Here is a 14,957-nt window from a genome sequence, read left to right as displayed (position 1 = left end):
GCGGTCCACTGTCACATGACGAGGCCAGTAGAGCGCGGTCCACTGTCACATGACGAGGCCAGTAGAGAGCGGTCCACTGTCACATGACGAGGCCAGTAGAGAGCGGTCCACTGTCACATGACGAGGCCAGTAGAGAGAGCGGTCCGCTGTCACATGACGAGGCCAGTAGAGAGCGGTCCACTGTCACATGACGAGGCCAGTAGAGAGCGGTCCACTGTCACATGACGAGGCCAGTAGAGCGCGGTCCACTGTCACATGACGTGGCCAGTAGAGAGCGGTCCGCTGTCACATGACGAGGCCAGTAGAGAGCGGTCCACTGTCACATGACGAGGCCAGTAGAGAGAGCGGTCCACTGTCACATGACGAGGCCAGTAGAGAGAGCGGTCCACTGTCACATGACGAGGCCAGTAGAGCGCGGTCCGCTGTCACATGACGAGGCCAGTAGAGAGCGGTCCGCTGTCACATGACGAGGCCAGTAGAGAGCGATCCACTGTCACATGACGAGGCCAGTAGAGAGCGATCCACTGTCACGTGACGAGGCCAGTAGAGAGCGATCCACTGTCACGTGACGAGGCCAGTAGAGAGCGATCCACTGTCACATGACGAGGCCAGTAGAGAGCGATCCACTGTCACGTGACGAGGCCAGTAGAGAGCGATCCACTGTCACATGACGAGGCCAGTAGAGAGCGATCCACTGTCACATGACGAGGCCAGTAGAGAGCGATCCACTGTCACGTGACGAGGCCAGTAGAGAGCGATCCACTGTCACGTGACGAGGCCAGTAGAGAGCGGTCCACTGTCACATGACGTGGCCAGTAGAGCGCGGTCCACTGTCACATGACGAGGCCAGTAGAGCGCGGTCCACTGTCACATGACTTCGTTTTATATAATCCCGTAATAATAAATAATGTATTAGACAAGTCAGAGAAGTTCCCACCATTCTGTATGACTAAGTAGTCATTGTCCGAGGCAGAATGACTCCTGCACTATGGGCCAATCTCCTCCCTGTTTCTGTAGTGAGACAGCTTGATGTAGCAGGACACCCCCTGGACAGGACACTAGTCTATCTCCTGTTTCTGTAGAGAGACAGCTTGATGTAGCAGGACACCCCCTGGACAGGACACTGATGTAGCAGGACACCCCCTGGACAGGACACTAGTCTGTCAGAGTGTTGTTGAGTACATATCCAGCTGGTCTGTTTATTAATCTACATTCTAGGCCTTTCTTCCTCTTTTCTAAATGGTGTCTATTTGTGTTGGGAGCATCCTGCCTGCTGCTCTACTGATAACACTGTGTGTGTGTGTGTGTGTGTGTGTGTGTGCACCCATGCTTGTATCTTTTAGTTTTGTGCTTGTGTGTGGTTGATTAGTCTCCTTCTCAGCATCTCCTCTAAGAGATTCTAGTGTTGTCTTCTATACAGAGCAGCTTCCTGTGATACAGCATGTCTGTCAGATATAGCAGCTCTCTGTGATATAGCATGTCTGTTAGATATGCTATATCACAGAGAGCTGCTATACTATATAACTTAGACACTATATCACAGAGAGCTGCTATACTATATATCTGACAGACACTATATCACAGAGAGCTGCTATATCTGACAGACACTATATCACAGAGAGCTGCTATATCTGATAGACACTATATCACAGAGAGCTGCTATATCTGACACACTATATCACAGAGAGCTGTGGCCCCTACTGGCCTCTCTGGCTCTGTACTCTGGCCTCTTTGGTCTGTTCTGGCCCCTACTGGCCTGTCTGTTCTCTCTACTCTGGCCTCTTTGGGCTGTTCTGGCCCCTACTGGCCTCTCTGTTCTCTGTACTCTGGACTCTTTGGGCTGTTCTGGCCCCTACTGGCCTCTCTGTTCTCTGTACTCATCCACCCCCCACTTCCTTCCTTCCTTTCCTTCCTTCCTTTTCCTTCCTCAGCTTCTCTTATAGTGTGAACTCTGCTTCCTGCACTGTGCTGTCATCTGCTATCTCTCTTAGCTCAGTGTCCTGTCATCAGGATCAGTTTGACCTGCCGACATGTTACTCTGCATGACGCCGTAGCACAACATGAACCCAGGTATCTAAGACTTAGCTGGCAGTGTCAGTTCAAGCAGGACAACATGAACCCAGGTATCTAAGACTTAGCTGGCAGTGTCAGTTCAAGCAGGACAGCATGAACCCAGGTATCTAAGACTTAGCTGGCAGTGTCAGTTCAAGCAGGACAACATGAACCCAGGTATCTAAGACTTAGCTGGCAGTGTCAGTTCAAGCAGGACAGCATGAACCCAGGTATCTAAGACTTAGCTGGCAGCGTCAGTTCAAGCAGGACAACATGAACCCAGGTATCTAAGACTTAGCTGGCAGTGTCAGTTCAAGCAGGACAACATGAACCCAGGTATCTAAGACTTAGCTGGCAGTGTCAGTTCAAGCAGGACAACATGAACCCAGGTATCTAAGACTTAGCTGGCAGTGTCAGTTCAAGCAGGACAACATGAACCCAGGTATCTAAGACTTAGCTGGCAGTGTCAGTTCAAGCAGGACAACATGAACCCAGGTATCTAAGACTTAGCTGGCAGTGTCAGTTCAAGCAGCACAACATGAACCCAGGTATCTAAGACTTAGCTGGCAGTGTCAGTTCAAGCAGGACAACATGAACCCAGGTATCTAAGACTTAGCTGGCAGTGTCAGTTCAAGCAGGACAACATGAACCCAGGTATCTAAGACTTAGCTGGCAGTGTCAGTTCAAGCAGGACAACATGAACCCAGGTATCTAAGACTTAGCTGGCAGTGTCAGTTCAAGCAGGACAACATGAACCCAGGTATCTAAGACTTAGCTGGCAGTGTCAGTTCAAGCAGGACAACATGAACCCAGGTATCTAAGACTTAGCTGGCAGTGTCAGTTCAAGCAGGACAACATGAACCCAGGTATCTAAGACTTAGCTGGCAGTGTCAGTTCAAGCAGGACAACATGAACCCAGGTATCTAAGACTTAGCTGGCAGTGTCAGTTCAAGCAGGACAACATGAACCCAGGTATCTAAGACTTAGCTGGCAGTGTCAGTTCAAGCAGGACAACATGAACCCAGGTATCTAAGACTTAGCTGGCAGTGTCAGTTCAAGCAGGACAACATGAACCCAGGTATCTAAGACTTAGCTGGCAGTGTCAGTTCAAGCAGGACAGCGGTAGACAGTTGCTGAACAATCCAATATGTTTTTAAACATTCCTTAGTAGTAAAGAATAAACAGTAATGTAGATGTGTTTTACAGGTGTTCAGCTGACAAATGAGACTGGTCGTTATTTACCCGTCTGTACGGGTAAACATCTTTTATAGTTACACCATCGTTGTTCTGTTCATTTCCCATGTCAGTTTTATGTTTTGATTTCACCTTTATTTAACCAGGTAGGCTAGTTGAGAACACCTTTATTTAACCAGGTTAGGCTAGTTGAGATCACCTTTATTTAACCAGGTAGGCTAGTTGAGAACACGTTTATTTAACCAGGTAGGCTAGTTGAGAACACCTTTATTTAACCAGGTAGGCTAGTTGAGAACACCTTTATTTAACCAGGTAGGCCAGTTGAGAACACTTTTATTTAACCAGGTAGACTAGTTGAGAACACGTTTATTTAACCAGGTAGGCTAGTTGAGAACACCTTTATTTAACCAGGTAGGCCAGTTGAGAACACCTTTATTTAACCAGGTAGGCCAGTTGAGAACACTTTTATTTAACCAGGTAGACTAGTTGAGAACACGTTTATTTAACCAGGTAGGCTAGTTGAGAACACCTTTATTTAACCAGGTAGGCCAGTTGAGAACACCTTTATTTAACCAGGTAGGCTAGTTGAGAACACCTTTATTTAACCAGGTAGGCTAGTTGAGAACACCTTTATTTAACCAGGTAGGCCAGTTGAGAACACCTTTATTTAACCAGGTAGGCCAGTTGAGAACACTTTTATTTAACCAGGTAGACTAGTTGAGAACACGTTTATTTAACCAGGTAGGCTAGTTGAGAACACCTTTATTTAACCAGGTAGGCTAGTTGAGAACACCTTTATTTAACCAGGTAGGCAAGTTGAGAACACGTTCTCATTTACAACTGCGACCCTGACCAAGATGAAGCAAAGCAGTTCGACACAAACAACAACACAGAGTTACGCATGGAGCAAACAATAAACAAGGCAATAACACAAACAAGTCAATGACACAGTAGAGAAAAGACAGTCTATATACAGTGTGTGCAAAAGGCATGAGGAGGTGGGCAATAAATAGGCCATAGGAGCGAATAATTACAATTTAACAGATTAACACTGGACTGATAGATGAGCAGATGATGATGTGCAAGTAGAGATACTGGTGTGCAAAAGAGCAGAAAAGTAAATAAAAACAGTATGGGGATGAGGTGGGTAGATTGGGTGGGCTATTTACAGATGGACTATCAGAATCATAAAACACGGGACGAGATGTTGAAAACTGTCCATTGTGCCAATAGATGGTGTGCACTCACATGAGGGATAGACTATGTACAGCTGCAGTGATCGGGTTAGCTGCTCAGATAGTTGATGTTTAAAATTGGTGAGGGAAATAAGTCTCCAACTTCAGCGATCTTTGCAATTCGTTCCAGTCACTGGCAGCAGAGAACTGGAAGGAAAGGAGGCCAAATGAGGTGTCTACCTCTGCCTGACAACAGAGAGAAGCAGGACAACAGAACTCTGTTTCCCACGTCAGTCCTCTACTCTGCCTGACAACAGAACTCTGACCCCCTTAGAGGAAGAAACAGGAAATGTCCATGTTCCGTTCTGGAAAACCCCACCGGTCATCGTCCTGAGTTAAATGGATGCTGATTGTGTTGTTTGGTGTCTGGGGACGTGACTCTCTTTCAGAAGCCAAGCAAGGAGTCTCTGTTAAAGGATCTACTGATGATATGGAGGCTGCATCCTCATGTTTTAGATACGGGTCGTAGGGAGGATGTTACCATACAGTATTGATATGGGTCGTAGGGAGGATGTTATCATACAGTATTGATATGGGTCGTAGGGAGGATGTTACCATATAGTATTGATACGGGTCGTAGGGAGGATGTTACCATATAGTATTGATACGGGTCGTAGGGAGGATGTTACCATATAGTATTGATACGGGTCGTAGGGAGGATGTTACCATACGGTATTGATACGGGTCGTAGGGAGGATGTTACCATATAGTACTGATACGGGTCGTAGGGAGGATGTTACCATACGGTATTGATACGGGTCGTAGGGAGGATGTTACCATACGGTATTGATACGGGTCGTAGGGAGGATGTTACCATACGGTATTGATACGGGTCGTAGGGAGGATGTTACCATACGGTATTGATACGGGTCGTAGGGGGGATGTTATCATAATGTATTGATACGGGTCGTAGGGAGGATGTTATCATACAGTATTGATACGGGTCGTAGGGAGGATGTTATCATATAGTATTGATATGGGTCGTAGGGAGGATGTTATCATATAGTACTGATATGGGTCGTAGGGAGGATGTTATAAAGTATTGATACGGGTCGTAGGATGTTATAAAGTATTGATACGGGTCGTAGGGAGGATGTTACCATGATTTATTGATACGGGTCGTAGGGGGGATGTTATCATAAAGTATTGATACGGGTCGTAGGGAGGATGTTACCATACAGTATTGATACGGGTCGTAGGGAGGATGTTATTATAAGGTATTGATACGGGTTGTAGGGAGGATGTTATCATAATGTATTGATACGGGTCATAGGGAGGATGTAAATCACATTCCTGAACACTGATAGGCCACTAGATACTGCCTGATCTGTGTAAATCACATTCCTGAACACTGATAGGCCACTAGATACTGTCTGATCTGTGTAAATCACATTCCTGAACACTGATAGGCCACTAGATACTGTCTGATCTGTGTAAATCACATTCCTGAACACTGATAGGCCACTAGATACTGCCTGATCTGTGTAAATCACATTCCTGAACACAGATCGGCCACTAGATACTGCCTGATCTGTGTAAATCACATTCCTGAACACAGATAGGCCACTAGATACTGCCTGATCTGTGTAAATCACATTCCTGAACACAGATAGGCCACTAAATACTGTCTGATCTGTGTAAATCACATTCCTGAACACAGATAGGCCACTAGATACTGCCTGATCTGTGTAAATCACATTCCTGAACACTGATAGACCACTAGAAACTGTCTGATCTGTGTAAATCACATTCCTGAACACTGATAGGCCACTAGAAACTGCCTGATCTGTGTAAATCACATTCCTGAACACTGATAGGCCACTAGATACTGCCTGATCTGTGTAAATCACATTCCTGAACACTGATAGGCCAATAGATACTGCCTGATCTGTGTAAATCACATTCCTGAACACTGATAGGCCACTAGATACTGCCTGATCTGTGTAAATCACATTCCTGAACACAGATAGGCCACTAGATACTGTCTGATCTGTGTAAATCACATTCCTGAACACTGATAGGCCACTAGATACTGCCTGATCTGTGTAAATCACATTCCTGAACACTGATAGGCCACTAGATACTGCCTGATCTGTGTAAATCACATTCCTGAACACAGATAGGCCACTAAATACTGTCTGATCTGTGTAAATCACATTCCTGAACACAGATAGGCCACTAGATACTGCCTGATCTGTGTAAATCACATTCCTGAACACTGATAGGCCACTAGAAACTGTCTGATCTGTGTAAATCACATTCCTGAACACTGATAGGCCACTAGAAACTGCCTGATCTGTGTAAATCACATTCCTGAACACTGATAGGCCACTAGATACTGTCTGATCTGTGTAAATCACATTCCTGAACACTGATAGGCCACTAGAAACTGCCTGATCTGTGTAAATCACATTCCTGAACACTGATAGGCCACTAGAAACTGCCTGATCTGTGTAAATCACATTCCTGAACACAGATAGGCCACTAGATACTGCCTGATCTGTGTAAATCACATTCCTGAACACTGATAGGCCACTAGATACTGCCTGATCTGTGTAAATCACATTCCTGAACACAGATAGGCCACTAGATACTGTCTGATCTGTGTAAATCACATTCCTGAACACTGATAGGCCACTAGATACTGCCTGATCTGTGTAAATCACATTCCTGAACACTGATAGGCCACTAGATACTGCCTGATCTGTGTAAATCACATTCCTGAACACTGATAGGCCACTAGATACTGCCTGATCTGTGTAAATCACATTCCTGAACACTGATAGGCCACTAGATACTGCCTGATCTGTGTAAATCACATTCCTGAACACTGATAGGCCACTAGATACTGTCTGATCTGTGTAAATCACATTCCTGAACACTGATAGGCCACTAGATACTGTCTGATCTGTGTAAATCACATTCCTGAACACTGATAGGCCACTAGATACTGTCTGATCTGTGTAAATCACATTCCTGAACACTGATAGGCCACTAGATACTGTCTGATCTTTGTAAATCACATTCCTGAACACTGATAGGCCACTAGATACTGCCTGATCTGTGTAAATCACATTCCTGAACACTGATAGGCCACTAGATACTGCCTGATCTGTGTAAATCACATTCCTGAACACTGATAGGCCACTAGATACTGTCTGATCTGTGTAAATCACATTCCTGATCACTGATAGGCCACTAGATACTGTCTGATCTGTGTAAATCACATTCCTGATCACTGATAGGCCACTAGATACTGTCTGATCTGTGTAAATCACATTCCTGAACACTGATAGGCCACTAGATACTGCCTGATCTGTGTAAATCACATTCCTGAACACTGATAGGCCACTAGATACTGTCTGATCTGTGTAAATCACATTCCTGAACACTGATAGGCCACTAGATACTGTCTGATCTGTGTAAATCACATTCCTGAACACTGATAGGCCACTAGATACTGTCTGATCTGTGTAAATCACATTCCTGATCACTGATAGGCCACTAGAAACTGCCTGATCTGTGTAAATCACATTCCTGAACACTGATAGACCACTAGAAACTGTCTGATCTGTGTAAATCACATTCCTGAACACTGATAGGCCACTAGAAACTGCCTGATCTGTGTTGTTCAGTGTTGTTGTATAGGGGTTGTTGGTATCCATGGTGACAGCAGTGAATGGTTGTAGTACGCCAGGCATGGTTTACTGCTATGACCACATCTGACCGTTGACGTGTGTGTGTGTCACAATATTTGCAATACAAACACACACACACACACACACACACGGATCCCCTGCGGTGTGTAACCACAGCCACGGCTCATAATCTTCTGACAGTTGTTTAGATGGCTGGTTTGTCTCTCTGAAAGGAGATATGCTCTGTCTCTCTGTGTCTATCTGTCGGTCTGAACTTGATCTACTGCAGAGTCTGAATCTGGGCTTTACAGTCTTGAGGCTCCACGTCTCAAGGTTTCAGAGTAGTGCTGATTTATGATCAGTTCTGCCTTTTTAGGTCCCAAACCCTTTACTAAACACTACAGTAGACCTATCTAAACAACCCCCCTGTTCTAAGGGGGGGGGGGGGGGGGTAACCTCTTTACTAAACACTACAGTAGACCTATCTAAACAACCCCCCTGTTCTAAGGGGGGGGGGGGGGGGTTAACCTCTTTACTAAACACTACAGTAGACCTATCTAAACAACCCCCCTGCTCTAAGGGGGGGGGGGGTTAACCCCTTTACTAAACACTACAGTAGACCTATCTAAACAACCCCCTGCTCTAAGGGGGGTGGGGGGTAACCCCTTTACTAAAAACTACAGTAGACCTATCTAAACAACCCCACTGCTCTAAGGGGGGGTGACCCCTTTACTAAACACTACAGTAGACCTATCTAAACAACCCCCCTGCTCTAAGGGGGGTAACCCCTTTACTAAACACTACAGTAGACCTATCTACACAACCCCCCCTGCTCTAAGGGGGGGGGGGTTAACCTCTTTACTAAACACTACAGTAGACCTATCTAAACAACCCCCCTGTTCTAAGGGGGGGGGTTAACCTCTTTACTAAACACTACAGTAGACCTATCTAAACAACCCCCCTGTTCTAAGGGGGGGGGGGGGGGGGGTTAACCTCTTTACTAAACACTACAGTAGACCTATCTAAACAACCCCCCTGCTCTAAGGGGGGGGGGGGTTAACCCCTTTACTAAACACTACAGTAGACCTATCTAAACAACCCCCTGCTCTAAGGGGGGTGGGGGGTAACCCCTTTACTAAAAACTACAGTAGACCTATCTAAACAACCCCACTGCTCTAAGGGGGGGGTGACCCCTTTACTAAACACTACAGTCTCCCCGGTCGTGTGGGGACGTCTCCCCGGTCGTCTCCCCGGTCGTGTGGGGACGTCTCCCCAGTCGTCTCCCCGGTCGTGTGGGGACGTCTCCCCGGTCGTCTCCCCGGTCGTGTGGGATGTCTCCCCGGTCGTGTGGGATGTTATTGTTAACCTCATCACTTTGATCTCTTTCAGAGAAGCTGTACAACTCTCATGGACCTGAGCTCCGGAGGTCCCTGTTCTCCCTCAAGCAGCTCTTCGAGGTAAAGACCAGTTAATTATCTCTGGTTAGGACCAGTGTATTATCTCTGGTTAGGACCAGTATATTATCTCTGGTTAGGACCAGTGTATTATCTTTGGTTAGGACCAGTGTATTATCTCTGGTTAGGACCAGTGTATTATCTCTGGTTAGGACCAGTATATTATCTCTGGTTAGGACCAGTATATTATCTCTGGTTAGGACCAGTATATTATCTCTGATAGAGACCAGTATATTATCTATGGTTAGGACCAGTATATTATCTATGGTAGAGACCAGTGTATTATCTCTGGTTAGGACCAGTATATTATCTCTGATAGAGACCAGTATATTATCTATGGCAGAGACCAGTATATTATCTATGGTTAGGACCAGTATATTATCTCTGGTTAGGACCAGTATATTATCTATGATTAGGACCAGTATATTATCTATGGTAGAGACCAGTGTATTATCTCTGGTTAGGACCAGTATATTATCTATGGTAGAGACCAGTGTATTATCTCTGGTTAGGACCAGTATATTATCTCTGATAGAGACCAGTATATTATCTATGGCAGAGACCAGTATATTATCTCTGGTTAGGACCAGTATATTATCTATGGTAGAGACCAGTGTATTATCTATGGTAGAGACCAGTGTATTATCTCTGGTTAGGACCAGTATATTATCTATGGTTAGGACCAGTATATTATCTCTGGTTAGGACCAGTATATTATCTCTGGTTAGGACCAGTATATTATCTCTGGTTAGGACCAGTATATTATCTCTGATAGAGACCAGTATATTATCTATGGCAGAGACCAGTATATTATCTCTGGTTAGGACCAGTATATTATCTATGGTAGAGACCAGTGTATTATCTATGGCAGAGACCAGTATATTATCTCTGGTTAGGACCAGTATATTATCTCTGGTAGAGACCAGTGTATTATCTCTGGTTAGGACCAGTATATTATCTATGGTTAGGACCAGTATATTATCTCTGGTTAGGACCAGTATATTATCTCTGGTTAGGACCAGTATATTATCTATGGTAGAGACCAGTATATTATCTATGGTAGAGACCAGTGTATTATCTCTGGTTAGGACCAGTGTATTATCTCTGGTTAGGACCAGTATATTATCTATGGTAGAGACCAGTGTATTATCTCTGGTTAGGACCAGTATATTATCTCTGGTTAGGACCAGTATATTATCTCTGGTTAGGACCAGTATATTATCTCTGGTTAGGACCAGTATATTATCTCTGGTTAGGACCAGTATATTATCTCTGGTTAGGACCAGTATATTATCTCTGGTAGAGACCAGTATATTATCTCTGGTAGAGACCAGTATATTATCTCTGGTTAGGACCAGTATATTATCTATGGTAGAGACCAGTATATTATCTCTGGTTAGGACCAGTATATTATCTCTGGTTAGGACCAGTATATTATCTCTGGTTAGGACCAGTATATTATCTCTGGTTAGGACCAGTATATTATCTCTGGTAGAGACCAGTATATTATCTCTGGTTAGGACCAGTATATTATCTCTGGTAGAGACCAGTATATTATCTCTGGTTAGGACCAGTATATTATCTCTGGTTAGGACCAGTATACTAGACGTTACTGAGTCCCACCCACCGTTTATTAGACTTGCTGATTCTCTCCATATCACATCGACCATCCTCCCTCCTCTTCCTCTCTCTGTGAGCTGGTGCCAACATGGCCAGTGGAAACAGCTCTACTCTGTGTCTGATAGGACTGGAACAGAGAAACCTGGAAGAATAGAGATGGGGGGGGGGACGGAGAGAGAGGGGGGAGACGGGGGGAGACGGGCGGTAGAGAGGGGGGAGAGAGAGAGGGGGAGACTTGGGGAGAGAGGGGGAGACTTGGGGAGAGAGAGAGAGGGGGAGACTTGGGGAGAGAGGGGGAGACTGGGAGAGAGTGGGGGAGACTTGGGGAGAGAGAGAGAGGGGGAGACTGGGAGAGAGCGGGGGAGACTGAGAGAGAGGGGGGAGATGGGGGAGACGGAGAGAGGGGGGAGATGGGGAGACTGGGAGAGGGAGAGAGCGAGGGGGGAGACTGGGAGAGGGAGAGAGCGAGGGGGGAGACTGGGAGAGGGAGAGAGAGAGAGAGAGAGCACATACCAGTCATGCCAGAGACTTCATTGTAATCATTTGAGAGATGAAGGCTTGATAATTCAAGGTGACGTAAATGTACAGGCCGTGTCCCCAATAGGGTTGTGTGGAGAAGCTAACAGTTTGTTTGTTTTACATCCGTTGAGAATGACACTAGTTCCTCGTGTACGTTGAAAATCCTTCCCAGCAGTCTCTCCCTTTTCCAGAACCACTCAGCAGCGTGAAACAGGGAAACGTGTCCTGCTCTGATCCAGTGGAAACGTCCTCAAACAGGGACCCCTACCTGACTACTTCTTATCAGTGCTTGACTTGGACTGAAACAGGTTACCCGGTACTCATTTCTGGGTGCTGGTACCGGTTTTATATTTAGGGACAGGAAATAGTTTTTGAGCTAATATTCTATATCAGAGGGAACAGGAGCTCCAGCTGTAGAACATGTTTTGAGGTGCCGGTACTCGGCTCCGGTGAGCTCCTGCCAAAGGTCAAGCACCACTTCTTATCACCTTGATCAAATGGTCTCCAGCTGTGTCTGTCCCGAGCTCACTGGGCAGGGACACTCTGAGGGACCAGGATAGGTGATACAATGTTGCAAGTTTACTAGTGAGACCTTCAGGCTGGAGTCATTTTTAGTTAATAGTTGATACAATGTTGCTAGTTTGTTGGTGAGACCTTCAGGCTGGAGCCATTTTTAGTTAATAGTTGATACAATGTTGCTGGTGAGACCTTCAGGCTGGAGCCATTTTTAGTTAATAGTTGATACAATGTTGCTGGTGAGACCTTCAGGCTAGAGTCATTTTTAGTTAATAGTTGATACAATGTTGCTGGTGAGACCTTCAGGCTGGAGTCATTTTTAGTTAATAGTTGATACAATGTTGCTGGTGAGACCTTCAGGCTGGAGCCATTTTTAGTTAATAGTTGATACAATGTTGCTGGTGAGACCTTCAGGCTGGAGTCATTTTTAGTTAATAGTTGATACAATGTTGCTGGTTAGACCTTCAGGTTGGAGTCATTTTTAGTTAATAGTTGATACAATGTTGCTGGTTAGACCTTCAGGCTGGAGTCATTTTTAGTTAATAGTTGATACAATGTTGCTAGTTTGTTGGTGAGACCTTCAGGTTGGAGCCATTTTTAGTTAATAGTTGATACAATGTTGCTGGTGAGACCTTCAGGTTGGAGTCATTTTTAGTTAATAGTTGATACAATGTTGCTAGTTTGTTGGTGAGACCTTCAGGCTAGAGTCATTTTTAGTTAATAGTTGATACAATGTTGTTGGTGAGACCTTCAGGCTGGAGTCATTTTTAGTTAATAGTTGATACAATGTTGTTGGTGAGACCTTCAGGCTGGAGCCATTTTTAGTTAATAGTTGATACAATGTTGCTGGTGAGACCTTCAGGTTGGAGCCATTTTTAGTTAATAGTTGATACAATGTTGCTGGTGAGACCTTCAGGCTGGAGCCATTTTTAGTTAATAGTTGATACAATGTTGCTGGTGAGACCTTCAGGCTGGAGTCATTTTTAGTTAATAGTTGATACAATGTTGCTGGTGAGACCTTCAGGCTGGAGTCATTTTTAGTTAATAGTTGATACAATGTTGCTGGTGAGACCTTCAGGCTGGAGCCATTTTTAGTTAATAGTTGATACAATGTTGCTGGTTAGACCTTCAGGTTGGAGTCATTTTTAGTTAATAGTTGATACAATGTTGCTGGTTAGACCTTCAGGCTGGAGCCATTTTTAGTTAATAGTTGATACAATGTTGCTGGTTAGACCTTCAGGCTGGAGCCATTTTTAGTTAATAGTTGATACAATGTTGCTGGTGAGACCTTCAGGCTGGAGTCATTTTTAGTTAATAGTTGATACAATGTTGCTGGTGAGACCTTCAGGTTGGAGCCATTTTTAGTTAATAGTTGATACAATGTTGCTGGTGAGACCTTCAGGCTGGAGCCATTTTTAGTTAATAGTTGATACAATGTTGCTGGTGAGACCTTCAGGCTGGAGTCATTTTTAGTTAATAGTTGATACAATGTTGCTGGTGAGACCTTCAGGCTGGAGTCATTTTTAGTTAATAGTTGATACAATGTTGCTGGTGAGACCTTCAGGCTGGAGCCATTTTTAGTTAATAGTTGATACAATGTTGCTGGTTAGACCTTCAGGCTGGAGTCATTTTTAGTTAATAGTTGATACAATGTTGCTAGTTTGTTGGTGAGACCTTCAGGTTGGAGCCATTTTTAGTTAATAGTTGATACAATGTTGCTGGTGAGACCTTCAGGCTGGAGTCATTTTTAGTTAATAGTTGATACAATGTTGCTGGTGAGACCTTCAGGCTGGAGTCATTTTTAGTTAATAGTTGATACAATGTTGCTGGTGAGACCTTCAGGCTGGAGTCATTTTTAGTTAATAGTTGATACAATGTTGCTGGTGAGACCTTCAGGCTGGAGCCATTTTTAGTTAATAGTTGATACAATGTTGCTGGTTAGACCTTCAGGTTGGAGTCATTTTTAGTTAATAGTTGATACAATGTTGCTGGTTAGACCTTCAGGCTGGAGCCATTTTTAGTTAATAGTTGATACAATGTTGCTGGTTAGACCTTCAGGCTGGAGCCATTTTTAGTTAATAGTTGATACAATGTTGCTGGTGAGACCTTCAGGCTGGAGTCATTTTTAGTTAATAGTTGATACAATGTTGCTGGTGAGACCTTCAGGTTGGAGCCATTTTTAGTTAATAGTTGATACAATGTTGCTGGTGAGACCTTCAGGCTGGAGCCATTTTTAGTTAATAGTTGATACAATGTTGCTGGTGAGACCTTCAGGCTGGAGTCATTTTTAGTTAATAGTTGATACAATGTTGCTGGTGAGACCTTCAGGCTGGAGTCATTTTTAGTTAATAGTTGATACAATGTTGCTGGTGAGACCTTCAGGCTGGAGCCATTTTTAGTTAATAGTTGATACAATGTTGCTGGTTAGACCTTCAGGCTGGAGTCATTTTTAGTTAATAGTTGATACAATGTTGCTAGTTTGTTGGTGAGACCTTCAGGTTGGAGCCATTTTTAGTTAATAGTTGATACAATGTTGCTGGTGAGACCTTCAGGCTGGAGTCATTTTTAGTTAATAGTTGATACAATGTTGCTGGTGAGACCTTCAGGTTGGAGTCATTTTTAGTTAATAGTTGATACAATGTTGCTAGTTTACTGGTGAGACCTTCCAGCTGAAGTCATTTTTAGTTAATAGTTGATACAATGTTGTTGGTGAGACCTTCAGGCTGGAG

At 44.4% G+C, this 14,957-nt stretch overlaps 1 protein-coding gene across 6 annotated transcripts in view; it reads left to right on the top strand.

Moving 5' to 3' along the window:
* The window catches only part of fhod1 (formin homology 2 domain containing 1), a 175,859-nt gene that overhangs the window by 68,673 nt on the left and 92,229 nt on the right, over positions 1-14,957 (top strand). For all 6 annotated transcript variants that reach the window (XM_090223354.1, XM_090223357.1, XM_090223356.1 and 3 more), the window contains exon 4: positions 9,509-9,576. In XM_090223354.1, coding sequence (XP_090079480.1) covers positions 9,509-9,576 — 68 coding nt within the window. The remainder of the gene's footprint in view (positions 1-9,508; positions 9,577-14,957) is intronic.

This window comes from Oncorhynchus mykiss, chromosome 26 (genome assembly GCF_057628025.1).
Source record: "Oncorhynchus mykiss isolate SJ-2025 chromosome 26, ASM5762802v1, whole genome shotgun sequence".
NCBI classification, from domain to species: Eukaryota; Metazoa; Chordata; class Actinopteri; order Salmoniformes; family Salmonidae; genus Oncorhynchus; species Oncorhynchus mykiss.
Note: the sequence above shows the minus strand (reverse complement) of the source record. Positions and strands in the feature narration are given on the sequence as shown.